At 42.0% G+C, this 22549-nt stretch overlaps 1 protein-coding gene across 7 annotated transcripts in view; it reads left to right on the forward strand.

The window, feature by feature from the left end:
* The window catches only part of MEGF11 (multiple EGF like domains 11), a 269153-nt gene that overhangs the window by 182680 nt on the left and 63924 nt on the right, over positions 1-22549 (forward strand). For all 7 annotated transcript variants that reach the window (XR_003993112.1, XR_003993113.1, XM_030497267.1 and 4 more), the window contains one exon: positions 6093-6267. Coding sequence is in view for 5 of the 7 variants with exons in the window: in XM_030497267.1 (XP_030353127.1) it covers positions 6093-6267 (175 nt within the window). In the remaining 2 variants the exon portion in view is untranslated. The remainder of the gene's footprint in view (positions 1-6092; positions 6268-22549) is intronic.

Below are 22549 nucleotides of genomic sequence, written 5' to 3' on the forward strand. Positions count from 1 at the left end.
CCTTTCTTGTGAATTCAAGTTCAACTGTGAGTGGTGAGGCTTTGCTTAACTGAAAGTCAAAGCTCACAATGGATTATTTAAAAGCCTTGTAATTCGGATGATATGAGTCCTCCACAGAGAGCTCCAGCTCTGCTGGGTTTGCCTGCAAGGAACCAAAGTGTTTGACACCCCCAAGTAGCTCTGTACAACAGGCTTCTATCACTCCTGATTATTTTGTGTATCGTGAAATCATGTGTATCATGCTCATCATGGGGCATGAGCTGAGCATTATCCACAGAAGGCTAACGTTGTGTTGTACCAAGGATAGGGGTGTCAGGAACTACTGCAGTGAGCTAAGCTATGAATTCCTGCATGTCACACCAGTCAGCAGCACCCACCAGTGTGCATGACTTCAACCTGTGGTAAATACAAGCTAAACTGCTCCTCAGTGAAAGCTCTTCTTCATGTGAACTGGAGGGTGAAAATACACTCTTGGACAATAGCTGACATGGTGTTTCCTCAACTCCTGGCCTGCAGAAGGCTGCTTGTGTGCTCGATTTCCCATAAGCTGTACATAGAGTGGAACGGCTGCAGGCCATGGGCAGGGCTGAGCTTGGCTGCTCTTTCTCAGCTAAGGGCTCGATTCAGTAAAAGTCTTTTAAGTGGGGGAAGACTTTGGGTTTGCAAGAATTCATCCAGGGTTACTCAAAGAGGTGCTCTGGGGGTTTGCCGGAAGATCCTTCTGAAAGAACAGACTGGCACAATCCAGCTGTGGAGAAGGATGAGGTCTCAAGTTGGATCAGATCCTCTCGCAGCTCTTTTCTGGGCACACAGTCATTCTTACACACCATGTGCCTAACAGATACATTTTAATGCCTTCCCTCCCATCACTGCTCCATCAGCTTCACTGGCAGCCTCCTCTGCTTGGATGGTATCTCCATTTCCTCAATAAATGAGTCTAGTCTCTCCATTGATAAAATCTCCCTTTTCCCCCCATCTTATCACTGCTGTTGTGGAACAAAGAGGTATCAGCCAGCTGTAGATCAGTAAATGTTCTTTCATTCATCCATGGTATTTCAGCTTTCTACTTTTCAGTGAGCTGCTTAGAGTGCTGTCAATTCCTGAGCCAAGGAGTGTCAGAGTTGATGGAAAACCACCTTCTCCAAAGGCATTCCATATTCTGAACAAATCTTTCCACTGATTGTTTAACCAGTCCCATACAGTGCTCTTCCCACCCACCTTCTCCCATTCCTACCCTGAATTTTTATCATTACTGGAACTGAGGTCTTCCAAAGTGATTCATTTGCTGACAGCCATCTATTTTCCATAGAAGCAGTTTAAACTATTGGCTACTTGCAGCGATACTTTGGTGTGCAGGATAATTATAGAAGCTTTCTTATTTCTGTCAGTGGTTTTCATTAATTTGATTTGGTTATTGGAGAGCTGGAATAAAAAGTTCTGAGGGCTTTGAGGAGCAGGTTGGGGAGGAACATCAAGAAATACACAATCAGCTTTTCTATTCTCATAGATCTATTTTAGTGTCTGAAGAGACCAGTGTGATCATCTAGTCTAACCTCCTGCATAGTAATGGCTGAAGAACATCATCCAATAATTTCTGCATCAAAGCACGCTGAAAGGCACTTTGTACAGGACTTCTGGACAACCCCACAGTTAGGTAATTTAGAACGTGTTGGTGACTTGGCCTGCCCTTCCACAGGGAAGGATACACCAGTGAAAACTCCCCTATGCAATAAGCCTGTGTTGAGACAGTCTACAATAGCCAGAAAGGTGTAATCCTGGCTTGCTCTTCTGTAAAGCAAGAGGGAAGAGAGGGAAGTGGATAGCTGGAATAGTCTTGAACACTGGTGAGGAGCCAGCATGCAGAGCCATATGCCTTTAGTAATGTCTTTCCCAGGTCAGAAACAAGAGAAGGAAGACACTGTGACAAAGCAAACCAAAATGGATAAATCTCCAAAGATTTATCCAGTTATTGCCTCATCACTGAAAAGTCTGAAGGACCAAACCCCATGGACCTTACATGAAGTTTTGCCTTGACCCAAGTCAACAGTGTGCTTGAACGAGGCTGACTTAATATGGACCCCAAAAGACAGAAAATACTGTTAAATAAGGATTAGGGCTGTTGTTAATTAAGATGAGAGAACTAGTGCTAGTGTATAAACAGAAAGTCAGGAAATTCACTGGGAAGAAGTTGTTTTCGCTGAAAGATGTGTGGAGAACAAATTCAGCAATTGGAACAGACTGTGCTGTCGAAAGCATTTCTCCCAATTTGCCTGAAGAAAGTTACCTAGTTTCCTCAGATTTCCTCAAAATTAGATGCTTAACAAATTTAAAGGTCAAAAAAGACTTTCTGGTTTTCAGTTCAGCTAGTGAGTTTAAAAAAAAAGTTCTTTTATTGCTGTAAATGTGGGTCAACAGCCAGGGACCATACTCTAGCTCCCAAACTGCAGCAAGAGCCATGGAACAATCTCCTTCTCTGGCCATGTTGTGCGTGGTGGACAGCTTCGTTTCTGCCTCTACCTGGCCTAGAGCCAGAGGAACACTTGGCTGCTTGCATTCGCTCTAGGGTTTCGACACGATTCCTTCCTGTTATGCAAGAGATTGGAAGAAATAGAAGTTGTTAAGATTCAGTGCACAATACTAATGTATAACACTGCCAAAGTCTTTCAAGAGTGGGCTTGCTTTCTGGGATCCTTCGGAGACCTCGCATTCTCTTATCCATCTATTTAGTGATCCTTCTCTGGAGGAACTGTGTGTGTTTCTTGATTCCAGTTTATTGGTGGCATGGAGAAGCACAGGTTATGCTGTAACCTGTGCTGGCAAAGTGTTCTGTGGACTCATGAGACCTTGAAAGGTACCCAGAGCAGGAAGGAAGGAATTATACAATAATTCACATTTGTAGCTGTATTTCCTATTCTTTGCCTTAACCTTTGCCATTAATTCCTCAAATTTTTCACCTTCAATGCAACTAGCATTTAGTTCACTGGACAGTCTGAATGCATAGATGGTTGGACCATCATTTTACTAATGGAAAAATGAAGGCAGAAAGAGTAAGGTACATGGACAGGATTCACTGACAGGGTTGGGACAAGAACAGCTGGTTAAACATCTAAATCTCAGCCATCTTCAAGTTAACACTGCAATAGGGCACCTTCATTGTCAAACAAGTGGTTTTGATTCTGGGCATTGTGTTCTTTGTATCTGAGACAGGTCTCCTGTGTCTCCTGGCTGGACACAGCCTGCAACTTAATTTCAGACCTAACCATGTGGGTTTGAGGTCCTTTTGCTTGTTAGGCTACCATAGTACTATAGTGTGTGTTACTGTGTGGCTTGACAAAAGCTTTGGAAAGATTTATTCTGCAATTGCCAAGGAGAAGTTTCCCTTCCCTTGCTGTACAGTCTATTCACCAGCTGCTGCTACCTACCCAGAACTATTGTTATGGGTAGCATAACTCTGGAGTTTAATGTGGAGGCTTTTTCCTAATCCTACAATGCCAGCACTCTGTAAGGCAGCAAAAGATAAATATTTCAAAGCACTAAAAGACTGCAAGTGCTTGGCCTAGGAGAAAAACAGAACTCTAATATGCTCAGGTTGATAACAAAACTGTTCTTGCTTCAGTTGGAAGAGTATATGGATGCAGGGACCTAAACATCTGCACTGGGCTTTTCCTAGCTCATAGCCTCATGAAAGAGTGGACAAGGCTTTAGCAGGGCAGAATATGGTCTCAACCTTCTATTGGATTTTGATTTGGAGTCCAAGCCCCCTCTCTCCTGCAGACTCATCCACAAAGCCTGTTTGGTTTTTGCTTCTCATTTTAGCGCATGTAAGCTTGCATCCATGCAAAAAGGAGGCCACCTTGAAGTAGAAATTCTTCCTGAATATAGTATTTTCAATTGAATTGTCACAGGCTGATTCAAACTGCCATGATCATATATTACCTTTGAAAGATTTAATTTAGCCAACAGATGCAGTTCTCATGGAAGTGTATGATATGAGCAGCTGTAGTGAAAACAGAGAAACAAGAAATCCACTTTAAAATATTTCTTTAATGTCTAGCTTTCTGCTCCTATTAGGTAATGATTAATAGACACAGAGGGGGGAAAAAACGAGCTTTTATTATTTTCATCTGAATGTTAAGAGGTGCTTTGTGAACAACCATAATTTCAGGGACTGCTTTGTCAGAAGAATTTCATGGATGGTAGTTTGTTAAGCTGATGAATTGTTTTAATTAGTCAGTAAAACACTATTTATGATGAAACATATGACACTCACAAAATTTGATCATTCTTAGTCACAACAGTATATGACTAACCTCTCCTACCAGTAATTGCCAGACACATACTTGGAAGTTATGTTTTATGAGGTTACCTTGAAAATTAACATATACGATATTAATTTTATAGGTGTAAAGGAACCTGTTCAGTCACATCTGCAGTATTAAACTAGAGCAATAAATAATCATAAAGGAAAATAAATAGTTTCTATGAGGCAAGAAAGCAGGAGACAGGTCCATAGAGAGGTGCCACCTTGCAGAACCCTATTCTTTCTTTAGTGTTCTGAGAATAATAAAGAAAATCTGATTTGTAGCAGTATTGTTCCTCATCTTTCTCACTGAGGGCTAAGCAGTGCTATTATGAGACAACCTCGTGCTGCAGGGGCACCCAGATCATGCTGAGCTCTCAGGCGAAGCCTTACACAGTGTGAGGTCCTTTTCCAAAGGTCAGGCTCCCTCTCCATCCTCTGCTCTCTCTTTTGGCCACCTCATCTCCCCAAACTAGACATCCCCTTGTGCTCTCTCTTCCCATCTCCTGGAAACCTCCACCTCGTCAAACGAGGACTTATCACATCTCCAGCCTTCCCCTCCTTCCCTTGCCCCCAGCACAGCCTCAGTGTGGCTCCTGCTGTGAGAAGTTAATGCCCTAAGAAAACCTGGGATAAGCTCTTTCTGTTTGTAGAAGAAAAAATGGTGAATAAAGATAAACTGTTTCATAGCAGGAGGAACAAGGGGACAAGCCAAGTCTTCCACCCAACAGATACAGAAGGACCACGCAATGTCCAGTTTTTTGGGCTTGTTCTCCTTTCTACCTTTCTCTCTGTGTGCTCTCACAGCAGTGTGGAATTGTCTGAATAGAAATGAAAGCCAGAAGATTAATGTCGGGCAGCAATGCTCATTATTCAGCAGAATGGAACTTGACTCATTCCCCTGCACAGCTGAGATTTAGTCCCAGGGCTCCTATTGACTCCTGCCCCAATTAATCCCAAGGCTTCAGGTAGTGATTGGTTCTGTTCACTATGGCTGAATATTCCCTGCAAAACTTTTTTCTCAGTTTTCCCTCCCAAGGCACTTTCCTTTCTACCTCTCCCTGCTGAAAAGTTCTGCTGAGGTGACACTCGCTTTTAAAACACAGAGTAGAATAGAATTAGAAGATTAGATATTTGGAAAAAATTCTTCACTACTGGCACAGGGTGCCCAGAGAAGCTGTGGCTGCCCCATCCCTGGCAGTGTTCAAGGCCACGTTGGATGGGGCTTGGAGCAACCTGCTCTAGTGGAAGGTGTCCCTGTCCATGGCAGGGGCTTGGAACTGGCTGAGTTTTAAGATCCCTTCCAACCCAAACCAGTCTGGGATTCTAAGAATAGAATAGAATAGAATAAAACTTTGTTCCACAAGACTCAGGTTTATCTTCACAACTCTCTTGATTACATTCCTCTATCTGTTGGAATTTCTCTGAACTGACTGTATTACATCCAAATAGTATGGCACATACATATATCATACATCAGGATGGATTAACCATGTTGTGGTTAATGTCAGTAATCCAAGGCATATTGATTTGAGAATGGAAAAGCATTAACTTCAAAGGTGTAAAATTACCAGTGCTGTGGCAGATCAGATGTTAGGAATTGGCATGCCAGGCTGGTATTTAGCACCATATTCCCTATTCATTTCCTAAGTTACATGGCTGGTTATGTTCACCATCCTTTACAGTTTTCAGGTTTGTTCTGTTCTTAGTGTGACTTGCATTCTACTGCTGGTTACGGACTGTATATTTCTTTCATGTCCACATCTCATTAATGTCTGTCTGTCTTCACTAGTTGCCATCCATTGTCTGGAGAATGTAGCTGCAAAGCTGGCTGGGCTGGACTCTACTGCAATGAAACCTGTCCCCTTGGGTACTATGGTGAAGGCTGCCAGCTGACCTGCCCCTGCCAGAATGGTGCAGATTGTGACAGCATCACAGGGAAGTGTATGTGTGCACCAGGGTACATGGTAAGTGAGAGCTGGGAATAACAGGGCATTTCAGAAAAGAGGATTTTAATCTGATTTCACATAATATTTGCATAAAAGTAGCCAAATGCAGGTAATTTTCCCCCATTCTATTATAAATCCACATATTTCTCCTTCGAGCAGTGTCAATGTTTTGCTTCTAGTTTACTCAACATTAGACTGTAAGTTCATTACTGTTGTAAGGATAAAGGCATGGCTTCCTGTCATATATCCTATGTCAAGACATAACAAAAAAGATGTCAGATTATTGTCTGGAAGAGCAGTAAAAGAATTCTCATGGCCTATCAACATGTTCCTTGTCAGTCACACTGTGATTTTAATAGATCTTTGAAAATGTTACAAATGATAGAGCGATTTATGTCTTTTCTGAGCGTATATGGCAGGTGTCTTTTACCTGAGCATCAGAAAGAGCTTCAGACATTCTGAGGTAAACAGGCATTACATTTTATAGATGAGATAGAAAATGGCTGAAGAAATCAGCCAAGATGAAGCAACAAAAATCCAAAATTAAAGATTGCCAGGTGGCAGCAGAAGGTATTAGGACATGGATCCAGGTGTCCAGTTCTGCTACAGATGGGCATAATGGAACTCTGGCAGCTAAGTCCCCTGGTCATCCAGGTATGAAGTACCTCTTTACTTCAGGAGCACACCATGGCAGAGATCTGCAGACTGTGTTTAAGAAACAACACTTCCTAAAGGAAAAAAATTATTTTCAAGAGCGAATTCCACCACAACTTCATTAGCAGTTGTCTTTCTGTAATTCATGTCCTTAATCTTACATGTTCTGTCCCCACAGGCCTATCTTTATGTTTTCTATACTGTTATAGTAATTATTAGTTATTACTAAGTATACTAGAAGTCAAGCTTCAGATTCAAAGACATTCCCCAAATTTTTATATTTTTAGAATATTTTTAAGATTTTTAAAATATTTTTAGAACTTCCACTGACATTTAGCAGCCTCCTAAGGGTAAAGTGAGCTAAAGGTGAGCTTTACCCTCTATTGGTTTAAGTTACAACTTCAAAATGAGATTAATAAATACCTTCAAATTCTAGGGATCATGAGATATGATCTTTTTCTATGTTGGAACTCTTCTGATTTGCATTTATGAGACCTGGTGGGCATGGTGGACATCATACCAACTGCAGTAGTTAGGGTTTTCTAGGAAAAATCACTGTGTTATTCTGCAGGGTGATAATGCTGCTGTCATCTATAGGAGAAGGCTGTGCAGCCGTGTGACAAGATCCATAGTGTGTGGGAGTCCCATAGGAGATCAGTAGGATGCTAAATGCTTTTAGGCTTTTCAGCCTCCCTCCACTTTAAATCCACACCAACTGTCATCTCCAGAACTGTAGAATTGGAGTTATGGCTTAAAGACACCTTTGTTCTCTGCTTCATGTCAACAGCTGAACCTGAAAGTTGGAGCTTCTGTCTCATTTCCAGGAGTTCTCTCAATGCTGGCTACAAACAGATTTGTTTAGGTGTGAGGGGTAGGACTCTCAAAAATATCCGTGCAAGTCAGTAGTACTTTGAGACGTGAAAAAAAGAAGGGCTTTGAGCTTTGATTCCCTCACACTAGCAGACAACAGAATTTATCTTCTCTGTGCAGTGTTGATATGCAGGAATTAACATAAAGTGGAGGAATGAAGGCAGCAGCATGTTAGTAACAAATGCAAAATAAAAAGATATCAAAATCCTCTTCCTTATCAGGAATGCTGTTCAAGTTTGCAGCACAAAAATATTTTGGGACCCTTCACTGTATACATTTTAAAAAACCCATATATTGTCCAATATATATTGCTCCAAGACAGAATTATTGCAGGCATGAAGCCTGGGAAGTTCCTATTGCATTGCTTCAAAATAATATTTAATCTCATAATAAAGAGCTTTCTTGCATTGACATTTAAACAGCTTGGTTATTGAGGATAGCTCTATAATCACTGAAGCATATTTAGGCATTAGTATCATTGCTTTCTCATAATATACTATAATCTCTGGCAATTAGTCCATGAGGGGAAGTAAAGCCTTGAAATTGCTAATTTATTGCCTCTGAAGCATATTTGTCATTCGTATGCATGCCAGATGACTTGAGTTGCAATGGTTCTTTCGAATGCTAGAGAACATAGGCTGTAAAGAATACTTGACAGGATCCTTTGCTTCCCACCACCCTCTTGCCGTGTGCTCCAGCGTCTGGGCAGGGAGAAGTGTCAGCATTGCTTCAACACAGCCTGCGGGTCAGGGGAAAGATGCTGCGGGGCCAGAACCTTCTCAGGGCTTGAAGTGGCTTATCTCAATGACACACTCCAGACCAGGCTTTGACTTCAAATATTCATGCCTGCCTCTTGCTGAGGCAACGGGGAGCTTTGCCTGCAGGTAGAATTTTGCCCTTGAATTCGGCAAGCCTGCAAGGGAGTGGCGCGAGTGTTCACGAATGCAGGATGTCTCTTTCGGCTGTGCTGACAACAGAGTGATGCTAATACAGAACTGGACTGAGCTAATTAGTCAGAAAAGCCAGAAATGAATCCTTCTTGCTTTATCTAGCATGAGGTTTGGCTGATGCAGCTACAGGGTTAGGAATTTTGCCATATGATTGGAAACAACGAAAGTGGAAGCAACATCTTCCATTTTACAGAAATATTTTATCTACACATGAGCTTACATAGCAGAGCAGGCTGAAGGGTTTCTGAGTAAGGGGGAAAGGAAGGGAGTATGATGGGACATGAAATATAACTGCACAATTTAACTGCAAAGGCAGAGAGGTTGGATCCATAGGACTTTTTGGTTATTGGATGCCTAGAAAACATAGTGACAAAGACATGACAGTCTTTCCCTGACAAAGCACTCCTCCAGCCCACTTCTTTTGCACAGATGGCTTGTTTTCTAACTGTGCCCTGCCTCGGCTGTGTCAGGGCAGCTGGGCTGGGTTTCAGAATGAATCATCTGCAGTCGCAGCCAAAACAGGGACATTTTGTTGGGATGCAGAACAAGCCATTAAAAACACAAAGCATCTGGTCACCTTTATTAAATATATTAAGTGGAAAGGCAGCCATCCCATAGGTTGACATGTACGTGAGCAGAACACTGAATTTTTGGAAGTTAAGCAGATTCGAGCTTTAAAATAAAATGTACATTGTAGCTCAGAAAATAATACATTATTTATTAGCTGTGACATTTCCAAAAATTCAAATGCCAAGGCTAAATACTGGTGATCTTGCAGGTTTGGATGGAACTTCAGAACATTCTTTTTTTGATGAGTATTTTGGGTCAGACTCAGCCAACCAGATTTGCACATACCTAGCTCTAAACCCAAATGACACTGTTGTAAAGATGTTGTTGGGTACCACTGCAGTGATTTGTTTGAGGTTCTGATAAGACTCTGCTCTGACTGTTCTCATATGAACTGTGCTCTGATATGACTGTTCTGATATGACTGTGCATACAGGACAATAAAAATAGGATAATTGAAGTGGAGAGGACACAACAAAATCTTCATCCCAAAATCACAGAGCATATCTAGAGCTACTCCCTGTGTGCTCCAGCAGTAGAGTCCACTCTGCAGACCTGTTGGAAACCCTGTGCTTGTTGCATCTCACTTGAGAAAGGAGGATAAAGGTTGTATCAATTTAACCAAGAGGATTGTAGAGAACCATCATTATAAGGATGCCAATAGGGCACTTACCTGAAACTGGTATTTTTAACATATTTAAGGGCTGCCTCTTAGTACTCGCGTGATGAATTGCCAGTGATGCTCTTCTGAAGAATGTTTTTGAAAAGCCATTCTACTGCCACCTCATTTGTGGCAAGAAGGAATCTGATAAACACACACAGGGAATACACAAAGATTAGCCTTAAAAACTATACAGGGAGATTCTTGACTACTAAAAAATGGATCCTTCTCCCACATGCAAATAGTCGCTCCTTGCAATAAATTACTTGGGTGCAATTATGGGGGTAGTGAGAGGGGTTATACTAAATTGTACCTCTCCCTCCTTCCAAATTCTGTTTTAAGATGCTCTCTTACAAGCCCACTGAAGTCAGCTGTGCAGTAAGGACATAAGAGAAATCAGGATTGGCTGTGTCCTCTCTTCTTTTGTTTTTGGTTCATTGAATTTTATTCCTCTAATTCAATAAACATGGTGAAGAAGGCTAGAGGATATGAATTAAATATGACAGGAGACCACAGGAATCCTGACCTTCTGTCTCACAAGGAAATCTTGAAACCAACCCCCTGAACATCCTTATCAGCATTCTAGCTACCGAAATCATAAATGCTGTTGTAGTACAACTAAGTTCACCTTCCCTATTGCACAGCTAATTGCAATTTCTGTCAGAAGAGTGGCTGTCTAGAGATCTCATCCTATGATAGGCCTTTTTTTCTTATGGATGCTTTGTTTTCTTCCTTTGAAAAATGGATTTAACTTCAAATGTTTTCATTCTGTCAATTGTGGCAAAGAAATGTGTAGTTAAAACATTTCTCAGCCAAGACACTCTGAGAAAACTTTAACACTTATCTGCAGAATGTGCGGTCAGCTTTTACTTTGGTGGGCACTTAGGTCTGTATTTCACTTCTAGATGACAGAACCTATATTACTTTAAAGAGTTCATCTATTTATGCTGCAATTTTTTGAAGGCCTGTCTGCTTTTATTGAGCCCTGCATGCTGGCAAGCAAAGCTAGCACTTCATCACCAAAATGAAAGAATCCATCCTGACATTCTTCTGTTCCTTGACTATATTGGTAGATCCCATACAAGCCAATCACGGTACAGGCAAGTATGGAAACTATAGCAGTGATTACCTCTTCCTAGAAGATTTTTCAGCTTTTGCAATGTCATTTGGACTCCCTAAGACTTTCCAAGATATATCCCAGTCCTGTGCATCTATAGTCATTTGCATCTTCTGTTGATGTTGCGTCAAAATTGCATTTTAAAAACATAATAAAATAATGCCTTTCAAATATGTCCTTATACATGTGCTTATGTATGTGTATCTTCAGCTGAGCTCAGTGGGAATCTGCACTTAAGGACTGAAACACGGGCTTAATCTGGGTCTCTAAGTCCATAATTTTGTCTGGCATGCCAGAGTTTTTCAACATAATGCTTTCTCTGCCACAGGGGTACAAATTGCTTCCAAGGTTTACACTGGAGTGAAAGGTTACAACCTGCCTGCACATCGAAGTAGAAGTCAGCCCCTGTAACACACAATAAGCAATAGCTTGAGCACTTAGTAAAGTAAGTGTATATTATAGTGCTATAAGCCTATTCAAATGCATAGGAACTGTATGAAAAACTTTGTAATGGATGATCTCAGTCAGTGCAAACACCCCACACAGTGCCAGGCCAGTCTTAGTCCACCCCATGTCTACCCAGGCAGTAAAATGACCAATTTCCCCTTCTATAGAAATGAGGAGAACCATAATTTTGTGTTCGTTATAGAGGTCGTAAGGAACTTACAGGCCCAGCCTGTTGAGCATTCCAGCCATGGCTGGCTTCCTTCTGGCGCATACAATATCTCTTGTTCCCTGAAGAAAACATACAGGAGAGAAAGAACAATCTTTCCTTTTATATTAAAAAAAAAAAAAAAAAGGAGCCTGTTGTCCTGTCCTACACCTTTAAAATTCTCTCTGTTGTCTGAAAGGGGAAAAAAAGGTAAATAGAAAAGAGCACCTTATCTTATCTTCAATTGAATTTTCCCTCAAGGACTGAAATCCCGGGTAGTTCTGGAGGAATTTGAAGAGTTATTGCCTGTAGGTGTTTTCTAAACACTGAAGGTACAAATTTATCAAATTCTTCCCTCTCTTCTACATATTTGCTTTCATCTTTATTCTAAATGTATCATCCTTCACAGCTTCAGAAGGAAGCAGGAAAAAATGAATGAGACTTCTTTGTCTCCTAAGTCCCTGCTTTAGTAGTAAAATTACTTTATAAATTTCACAAAATTCTTCATCTACCAAATGAACCGAAGGTTGGAGATAGCGGATCTGGTCTGGGGGCTTTAACTCATTTAAATGATCCCTTTCTCTTTGAGATAATTCCAAAAGTACTTCAGTGGAAGCTCATCTCAGAGCAACGGGGCACCTCATCAAAAGGTTGAAACAGAAAAGACGAGGGGAAAAAATCTTCAATAGAGCCTGTGTCCTTTTATCCTTGATTTACGGAGCATATCAGTTACCCCCCTTTGTTAAGAGCTCTTTTCATTTATAGTTATAAAATAAATTCAGCCATTTTATCAAGATGTTCTTGCTACCAGCCACCAGTATAAATTTTACTTGCTGGAGATGGGGAAGAGGTTTTCTGGCACAGCGGTTGTCCAATTAACTGGAGTATTACAGGCAGCAGCAATAGTTTGCCCAGCCTCATTTCAGGAATTACGTAAATGCACAAGGAAGATGCATTTTCTTCTCACTGGTTTCCTATTTGTATGCATAATCCAATGTCTCAAAACCATTGTGAATGGCTGGCAGTAGCGGCGGTGGGTACGGAAAAAGGCATCCTCACTAAGCAAGTGGGTTTGGAAGTAGGCTGTAGCTGGCAGTGAAGGAATTATTAATTAGTAATAAAAGACTCCAGGGAGACCTTAGAACAGCTTCCAGTACCTAAACAGGCCTACAAGAAAGCTGGAGGGGTTTTTATAAGGGCCTGTAGGGACAGGACAAGGGGGAATGGGAACAGCTTTAACCTGCCAGAGCGGAGATTGAGATGAGATCTCAGGCAGAAGTTCTTCCCTGTGAGGGTGCTGAGGCGCTGGCACAGGGTGCCCAGAGAAGCTGTGGCTGCCCCATCCCTGGCAGTGTTCAAGGCCAGGTTGGACACAGGGGCTTGGAGCAACCTGCTCTAGTGGAAGGTGTCCCTGCCCGTGGCAGGGGGTTGGAACTGGATGAGCTTTAAGGTTCTTTCCAACTCAAACCATTCCATGATTCTATGATTCGATGAAGTAAAACAAGTAGTCCTGTAAGTAGTAGAGCTAAAAGAGCCTTGTTTTCCCCAGATTTATATCCTTAGTCTCCTAGCCTTTCCTTCCCCAATGCAGGAACACTGTCTCTTGTGACACTTCGTTAGCTAAGGACACTCAGACAGGCTCATGGACCTCAAATTCGCATAATTCCCTCCCTGCACAACCAGGTTAAAGGTACCATGTATCCATTCCCTAAAAAGAAAGGATTTTGCCTGAACAGAGACTGAATGTTAAGTCATGACGTGGAAGAAATTGCTTCCCATGCTCCCGGACTTTGAGCTCATTTCTATTTATTGGCTTTTTCCTATTTTCCCTCAATTATTCAGAAGTTCTTAGTAGACTTCATTTTAAGATGCTTGGGAATATCCTGCTGTAGCCAGGACTAATTCCTCAGCTAACCTTTAAGTGTAGAGACATAGGCAATGGAAAAGCAAAACCAGCCCAAGGAGAACTATCATTGGTGATCCAAGAAGCAGCACAAGAAGAAAAGTCCCAGCTTGGCAGGTTCATCCCAATGGGATGAACCTGCAAGAAAAACAAAAAGACCTGGAAGTTTCAAAGTGTTCTGAACAGTTTGGAGAGGTTCATTTTGCCAAAGTCAGCAAAAAGGAAATGCAGTCTCTTTGATAACTGATATTGATGGGAGTTTAGGTCTGGAGGTAAAGTGAAAGACTGGGATATAGGAAATTCAACTAAAATAACTTCAAAAAATTGGAAGATGTAACTGTGCCCTGGGAAACCATGTTGGGAAAAGTTAAAAATGATACTCACATGGTGCTTGAAAAGTAGATAGAGCTGAAAATACTGGTGAGACCATCAGTCACAATAACACAATCAGGTCCTCTATGCTAAGTGTGTCTGTGTCCTAGATCCCCCTTTCCTGGTTCTGGACTCTGAGGAATGCACTGTCCTTCAAAGTTGCATTTTCTTGGTATATTCTACAGGAAGATAAATCTGAAAACCCATCTGATGATTTTTTTTAAGGTTACAAATTACTTCACAAGTGGATGTGAAACAAGAAGTGGATCTCAAGCAGGCAACAAAAAACACTCTGTTCCATAGAACCTAATTAAGAGTGAGCTAGCAACTGATCTTGAAAGGAAAGAACTGTCACTTCCCCGTTGTACAGTTTTTCTATCAGCCTGGCTGCATGTTGGAAGGTCTGAGTTCATTAACATGAATTCAAAACATCTCATGCCTAGTGTTTTGGTACATTCCTCACATAAACAGAGCTGGTTGGGGATCATTTGTACCTATCAGGATTATTGCATATTTATAGACTAAAGGAAAACTACCTCTGAATTGCATCTTGATATCCCTTTTCATTGGTGACCTCTGAACTTTCTTACCCACTTCTCCAGCATACAAAAGTACATATTTATGTGCATAAAATGGCTGTACTTCTGCTTTTTGGGGACCAGTAACAGTCTGTAAAGTTTTGCATCCCAGGGCTACTAGGGCTGATCCAGGCCAGGTCAGTGCAGATTGAAAATTATCCTCTCTTGGCTGTGCAGTGGCCTGCATGAAATGACTTTGGTCTCAGTCCAGCTCACTGTGGATCAGTATGTACATCACAAACCGCATTTCTATCAGCAGTGACTGGCAAATTTGCTGGCAGACTGAGTTCTTGCACCATTTTACCTTCACAAACCATTGCTCCAGGTCAAGCTTGGTGGCATGGCTGTGTTATCCATTTCAAAGTCCCTGTAGGACTTTTTCAGAGGACAAGCAGCAGAGGTGCTCAGAGATGTTGGAACAGCTTTAACCTGCCAGAGCGGAGATTGAGATGAGATCTCAGGCAGAAGTTCTTCCCTGTGAGGGTGCTGAGGCGCTGGCACAGGGTGCCCAGAGAAGCTGTGGCTGCCCCATCCCTGGCAGTGTTCAAGGCCAGGTTGGACACAGGGGCTTGGAGCAACCTGCTCTAGTGGAAGGTGTCCCTGCCCATGGCAGGGGGTTGGAACTGGATGAGCTTTAAGGTTCTTTCCAACTCAAACCATTCCATGATTCTATGGTTCTAGGACAAGCATTGCAAGTCACCCAGATTGTATTGCATCTCTCTTAAATGGCAGGTACCTTTCTGAGAAGTCAATCCACTTCTGAGATGGCCCTGCCACACGTAGACTAGGAAACAATGAACATCACCTCAATGCAAAGAAACTGGATGTGGTCTAAAACCATTATTTCAATAACAGCTCACAAATGGATTCTTCCAGCTCTGCTGTATTACAGGAGAAGATACCTTACATTCAGATCCTAATGGGGAAGATCATTATGGGAAGGCCACCTGTGTATTCCCAGGCTTTCAGCCTAAGCTGCACCACTATTGGCTTTTATATCAACAAACCAGGTGCTTGCTGCCTATTAGGCTTGTTGGTGTTCTCCCTCCGGAGCTCCTATTCACCAATTAGACATTCCAGCTGGAGCACCAGCAGCCGCAGCATTTAGGAGCCTGTATTTTCCTAAACCCTGACAGCACTCATGGCAGCACCTGGCTGCATGAGCCCTAACAAAGGGTCTTCTCTCACATCAGGGCATTTGCTGTGTGCTTTCGAGCAGGTGAACTATCGTACCGGTGTATTTAACAAGGTCACTGGGTGCACAAGACATAGTGGGTCTCCCTCAGTTGTGAAAAATACATCCCTTTCTTTGAATTCAGTGGCATTTTTCAGACACTTTTATGAACTACTGCTATTTTATTTTGTTTGCTCTCTCTCTTATCAATGTACAAGCTCCAGAAATTGTCTGTGACAGCTCAAATTCCACTTTGTCAGCCCAGGTTTGCCTGAACACAACTGCTAGCTTCAGTAGGATTGTCCCAGATATACAAGAATGGAGTTTGCCTCAGTGACTGCCTCTACTAATGAGAACTTACTCAGTCACATGCTGTGTCTGTAAGTTGATAAGAACTGTGAGCAAATCCCAGGTCTCCTCCTTTTCTTATATTTACTTTTACTTCTGGGCTCTGCTGCAGTTTTGTTTACCTGAATAACTCCAAAGTTTTCATAAGTGGGTCCAAAGGAACCAACTTCATACAGAAAGCCTGGCTGCCTCTGCCTTTGTTGCTAGTTGACATATTTTCTGTGTTTTACTCTTGATTGGCAATGTGGCTATGTCAAATTGTATTCCAGTTCCTGTAGCCTCATTCAGAATCAGCAGAGCCCAATATTCTGTTCAGACTGAGTTATTTGACCTGAATTTTGCAGGGGAATAAACTGCTTGCCAATAACAGTGTCTCTTTTCATCTATTACGCTTCTAAATGTGTATGTCTTTATCCACACTATCTGTGGATCTATGCATAAAAGTGCTGGTAGCTGACTCTCCTGGTAGTTCAAATTGCAAACCGACTTCATTAAAGCCACCTAAGCATAGGATTTAAGTCACAGGTTAGTTTTTTTCATTTTCTTCTCTAACTGCACTGTCAAAGGAAAAGACTTTATCATTTAAAGTCAGATGTGTATAAATGGAAAATTCTGGTTGTATTTTCTTATGCCAAAGAGCAACTGAAATTGTACCAGATCTTGAACTCTTTTTGCTGGAGGTTTTTGGATTTAGGAATATCTGTGGAAGTTTGAGGGGGGATATCTGTTTATCTGCCTGTGTATGATTGCCAGGTTGTTTACCAGCTTTTAGAAGATACATCGCAAACCCCGTTAGCTTAAAGTTGATGTATCTTTTCTTTTCTAGAAGCTTTTTTGCTTTGATCCTTTCACCTGTGGACCATGCAGCTCAGAACCACTGCCAGATGTAGGTGTTAGCATCATCAGCCCCATACCCGAGTATTTTCCATCCATGTTGTGGCTTCCGCGGCTTCAGTGCTCTTAGCAAGAGACCAGCTGAGGATTACCTGCTGTGTGCAGCACATTTCACTCCTCCTGGACTCAGTCCATCCAGCCTGTGTGAACAGGAGTTCAGGGATGTGCTGATGTACTGGTCTTGTTTGGCAGCTTCTGTTACAGAAGTGTGCAGGTCTCAGCTAGGGACCATGCTGGTTAGTGCACAGTGTGTGGGGTAGGGAAGTTTAGATTTGAGACTGTGCCTGGACATTATCACTGTTTGTATAGCACAGCTGTAGAAGAATTCTAAAAGAAAGTCTGCAAATAATGCACAACTATTGGGATTATCAAACATAAAGATAGCAGCAAATCTAGGGAAAGGCTTCATGTTACTGAGTGACTGAGTATGTTGAAATTCAGTGTTCAAAAATGCAGAGTAATAGGCGACAGGAAAATAACATTAAGTAAATACACAAAAGGTGAGTTCTAATTTAATTCCTACCATTCAGGGAGAGAGCTCAGGCAATCACAGTGGATAGGTTTGTGAAAAGCTCAAATGTGTGCTCAGCACAGGTCAAAACCCAAACAAATCCGGAGCGCCAGGTAGAATAGTGAGAATGATCAAGAAGAGAACAAAACAGGTTGGAAAAAACCATTTTTGTGGTACTGTGTAAATCCATAATATATCTAAATCTCAAACTACTGCATACAGTTTGGCTGATTCCTGCTTACAAAGGATATAATGGAAGTAGCAAGTGGTGACAAAGATCATCTTTTATATGGAATAGCTTCTATACAAAGAATGACTTGATAAGCTAACACTGCGCTCAGAAAACAGATGGCTGAGGAGGGATATGATAGAGGTCTATGGAACTATGGATGGTGTATAGAACATGAACAAGGAATGGTTATTTACTATTTCTAATAACACAGGAACAAGGGGCAGCCAATTAAATGATTGCACAGCAGGTTTGAAGACAAAGATAGTGCTTTTCACAGAATGCGTAATTAAATTGTGAAATGGCTCCCATAAAATGAGAATAAAAGAGTGGGATGATTTTGCTTAGAAAAGGGGTCACCAAGGGTAGATATGTGAGAGGTCTCTTACACCACAGGGGAAGGGGGAGAAGGAATGAGTATTTGCTGTTTAGCACAGTATAAGAAGTTTCCCAATTAAAAATCAGGCAGTGGATTTGAAGCAAACAAATAACGATAATTTTTCTCCTTTCTATTTATAATTAAACTGTGGATCTTCTTGCCAGAGGATGTCATAGAGACTGAAAGTATAAATGATACCTTTTATTTCCTGGTTTTGCTAATGTCCTTTTTGCAGAACTGTTCAGACTTGTCAGCCAGAGCCCAGATTTATTATTGCAAAGAAGTCAGGAGGCCACAATTGCTCTACAAGGTAGATCTTGTACTGTGCCACTCAGGCTATGTGGACTGAGCAGAAGCCATCTCTAATTTCCACACAAGGGTACTCCAATAAAATACCTGGTGCAGAATTGTCATGGCTTGCTCTGGATTCTCATTCTGAGGTACGCTGCACCACAATGCTTATCTGTATTTCCAAATGGCTTAGGCTTCAGTTAGCCACTGATTTATTCCACCCAAATCCGGGAAAGAAAATGATGGAACTGCCATAGTGATAACTCCAACTCAGACCCCTGCGTTTAAAAAAGGCAGAGAATAACAGGTTCTGTTTGTTTTTACCAGTACTATTGAAGGACTGCAATTTAGTATTTTGACATATTTAACTCACTTCTGTCCCATGGTTTGGACATGAGTAGCCTGTTGAGTACATCATGAAGAGCACATGTACCAGGCGTATACTTCTCAGGCATGTAAATACTTTCCACTAACCTGAAATAACACACGTTATGCCTGGGCCATTTTACCTTTGGGGACATTTAATTGTGATATGGCTATGGTTTTTGGAGCAGTTCAGAATAGCAGCTGATCAAAGTTGATTATAGTTACAGCAATGAGCCCCACAAATGTTAGACTCTTTGTAGCTTCCCCAGAGTTTAAAATATCATGAGACTTTGCTCCCAGCCTCATCTGAATAAATCCGAAGTAGCCCTGGTCCAGATTTAAATTGCTTTAACTAAACAAGAGGACTTGGTTATCCAGCTGACCCCATAATGCATATTAGTAATCCTCCTGATATATGTTTGATATATGACTTGGTAATTTATCACAGAATCATAGAACAGTTTGTGTTGGAAGGGACCTTAAAGCTCACCCAGTTCCAACCCCTGCCATGGGCAGGGACACCTTCCACTAAAGCAGGTTGCTCCAAGCCCCTGTGTCCAACCTGGCCTTGAACACTGCCAGGGATGGGGCAGCCACAGCTTCTCTGGGCACCCTGTGCCAGCGCCTCAGCACCCTCACAGGGAACAACTTCTGCCTGAGAGCTCACCTCAGTCTCTCCTCTGGCAGGTTAAAGCCATTCCCCTTGGCCTGTCCCTACAGGCCCTTGTCCAAAGCCCCTCTCCAGGTTTCCTGTAGCCCCTTTAGGCACTGGAGCTGCTCTAAGGTCTCCCCTTAAGGAGCCTTCTCTTCTCCAGGCTGCCCCAGCCCAGCTCTCTCAGCCTGGCTCCAGAGCAGAGCTGCTCCAGCCCTTGCAGCATCTCTGTGGCCTCCTCTGGTCTTGCTCCAACAGCTCCACGTCCCTCTTGTATTAGGGGCCCCAGAGCTGGATGCAGTACTCCAGGTGGGAGTATCTATCTTCCCATTAACTAAATCTAAACCCATGTATTATAGATATTTTCATTTCCACCTGAAATATCTGCTCCATAAACAATCTCCAGCAGCATTACGAGTTTATTTTCATATCTTGCCCTTCTGTAGCCAACTGCTGGGGCTGGCCAAGCTCTGAACATCAACTTATTTAGCTGAACACTGACCTCCATCATGTTTCCTGAGCTGTGCATGGCTGTGCTGCTTGTACTCCATTACAGCCTGCCTGTGGGAGGTTGTCCTCTCAGGTATGATGCTCCATCTTACCTGATGAAATGTCCCGAGGAAATGATGTAGGAGTTGTTTTACCCAGCCTAAATCCAGTCTCCTATTTTGGGAGAGGTCCCTCCTGGATAAATGTGTTCTGTGATATTTTTATTAGGTGGAAAGTGCTGACTGTATTAAAAAAAATCTTGTTCAGAGGTTGATGATCATCTTTTTTACTGTCCACACTACTTTCCTGGTGAATACATTTAATTATGTGATGCTGTATTCATTGCCTTGCTGACACTAAAGTGCTCTGCAGTTAAGGCCCAAGTACTAAACCAGGCAGATATTCAAGTGTTGTAAAGTTAGTCTGGATTTTCTGGCCAGCAACAGTGCTACACTGATTTACAGGAAGCAGAGGGGAGGGTGCAATCTCTCCCATGCTCTCTTTATTGAATTCTCTTTCTTGTTTTTAATGCCCATATTTAGGTGGCTTGAACAGTAGGAATGGATTTTTTTAATTGCAGATAACTGGCTGATATTGGGCATATTTGTAGTGGAAACTTGAAAACTATTCCCTGCTGGCGAGAGGGATTAAAGTGCTCACTGACAGAAACCCAAATGCAGGTTTGCTGAGGTTTAGTATGCAAAATCCAATTTTTGTAATGGAAGTTCTATTTGTATTTGTCTTCACTCGATTTCATTGAGGCAAAAAAAAAAAAAAAAGCCTCACAAAGCTAGAATTTGCTGGCTTTGTTCTTACAGAGCACAACCCTACTCCACCATCGGTTTTATTGTTCCTCTTGGATGTAAGAAGCATGTTGGAGCTGAGATGCTGGAGGACAGGAGAGTGCTGAGATTCTGTGCACCCTGTGCTTCGAAAGATGAGACCTGTCCTGCACACAGTGTCTATTAGTTTGCCTGTGTGGGTTTACTGTGCATGGATCATGGAATACCCTCTGGAAAAAACCTTCTCTGTGCCTGGAATGAGGGCAGGCAGGCCAGCTCTGCTGCCACTAGTGCTGTCAGCACACCTTGCCTCCCTTACCTCTTTCCCATGCGTTATGGAGTAGGGACATATTCAGACACAAGACCTCGGGGCCCATGTCCTGGATTCCCAGTCTGAAAGGACCCTGAGCTGTGTGCAGTGCCTGTCTCCTGAGACGCACAGATCCTTGCATCCTCCATAGTAAAACCCTCACAGCTGGGATTTCCTGTGCTGAAAACCACAGCTCTGTGCAGTTAATTCTGGCTCTATATATGCATACATGGTGTCCAGACTGACAGGCTGTGCACGTTCTCTAATCTTGATGGATACAAATCATGCTCTAGGTAGCAAAGTCCTAATCATAGGCTTTCCTAAGCTGTGGCCAAAGGCTTCCCAAGATCAATGTGATGGGGAAGGTCCCCTCTGGGAAGATGGATGGATAATTGTTGCTTCAAAACCCATGTGTTATGCCAGCAACAGCAAATATATTTGGGTTTATAAAATAGGAATCCGCAAAGTTGAGCTAGATGTTGTCCAAACGAATTGGAAAATAACAAACTACAGTTACTTCCTGGTAACTTTTACTCTCCTCACAGTCAGTGCTTCCAGCTTTGCTTTTGTGCAACAAAAGCTTTGGCTATAACCAGTAAAATGAAATTAAATAATATTTAACAAAGTGCTGTAAGTACTTAAAATTAACATTATTTATAATAATTTTACTTTCTACTCTCTAAAGAAAGTTTCCATTTTGTTTGTGTGCATCTTTTGCTGAATGTTTTTGATGAAACACCATATTTAAGAATCAGCGTCGGGCTGACTGATTTTGAACCCGGCATTTACTGTGAGGTTTACTGTATGAATTAGCATATTAGCACAAATCCAGAGGTGAAATAAAATGCTGACATCCATTTGTAAATGTTTATAAATCCTTATAAGATTGTAGGAAGCAAAGGAGTAAGTTCTTCCCACTCCCAAGCAGAGCTGTGCTTGGTCCTTATGACATGTCCAGGTTTGACAGTATACTTGCAGAGGACTGTGATGCCACTGAGGTGCAGACAGGGGAAAGCTTTGCAGATGGCTGTTCAAGTTCTTTATGATTTAATGAAAGACTTCAGCATTCAGGACTGCCTGGTTCTCTTTGGGTGGGCCGTGAGCTCTAAAGTCACTTCATAAATATAAGAAAGCTCTTTCCTATCCTTTCCTCCTTACCCCACCTCCACCTATGAAAAGGGCAAAGGGAAAAGGAGATGGAATAAGGTCATCAGTGGTTTCATTGTGCCTGTTTAGATGTATATCAAACTCTAGCACAGCTACATTGTATAATGCTGCAAAGTGAATAAAAGAATATTTGTCAGTTCTTAGTAAAAGTGATTACCTGCAAACAGAACGCTTGGCTTGTGCGGGGCACAAGATCCTTCCCCAACCTTTCTTCTGCATTTTATCATTAGCACCAATAATAGCATCTGCAGGGAGTAATTAGTAACACCCAGAGGGGAAGGGAATTCTGCCAGAGGACATCATTATGTCTGGAAAACTAAAGATGCTGTGTAGTAAGGTCATGAATAAATTGTTTGAGTCTAGGGTGGAGGAGAAGACCGGTAA

Source organism: Strigops habroptila, chromosome 9 (genome assembly GCF_004027225.2).
Source record: "Strigops habroptila isolate Jane chromosome 9, bStrHab1.2.pri, whole genome shotgun sequence".
In the NCBI taxonomy this organism is placed as follows: domain Eukaryota; kingdom Metazoa; phylum Chordata; class Aves; order Psittaciformes; family Psittacidae; genus Strigops; species Strigops habroptila.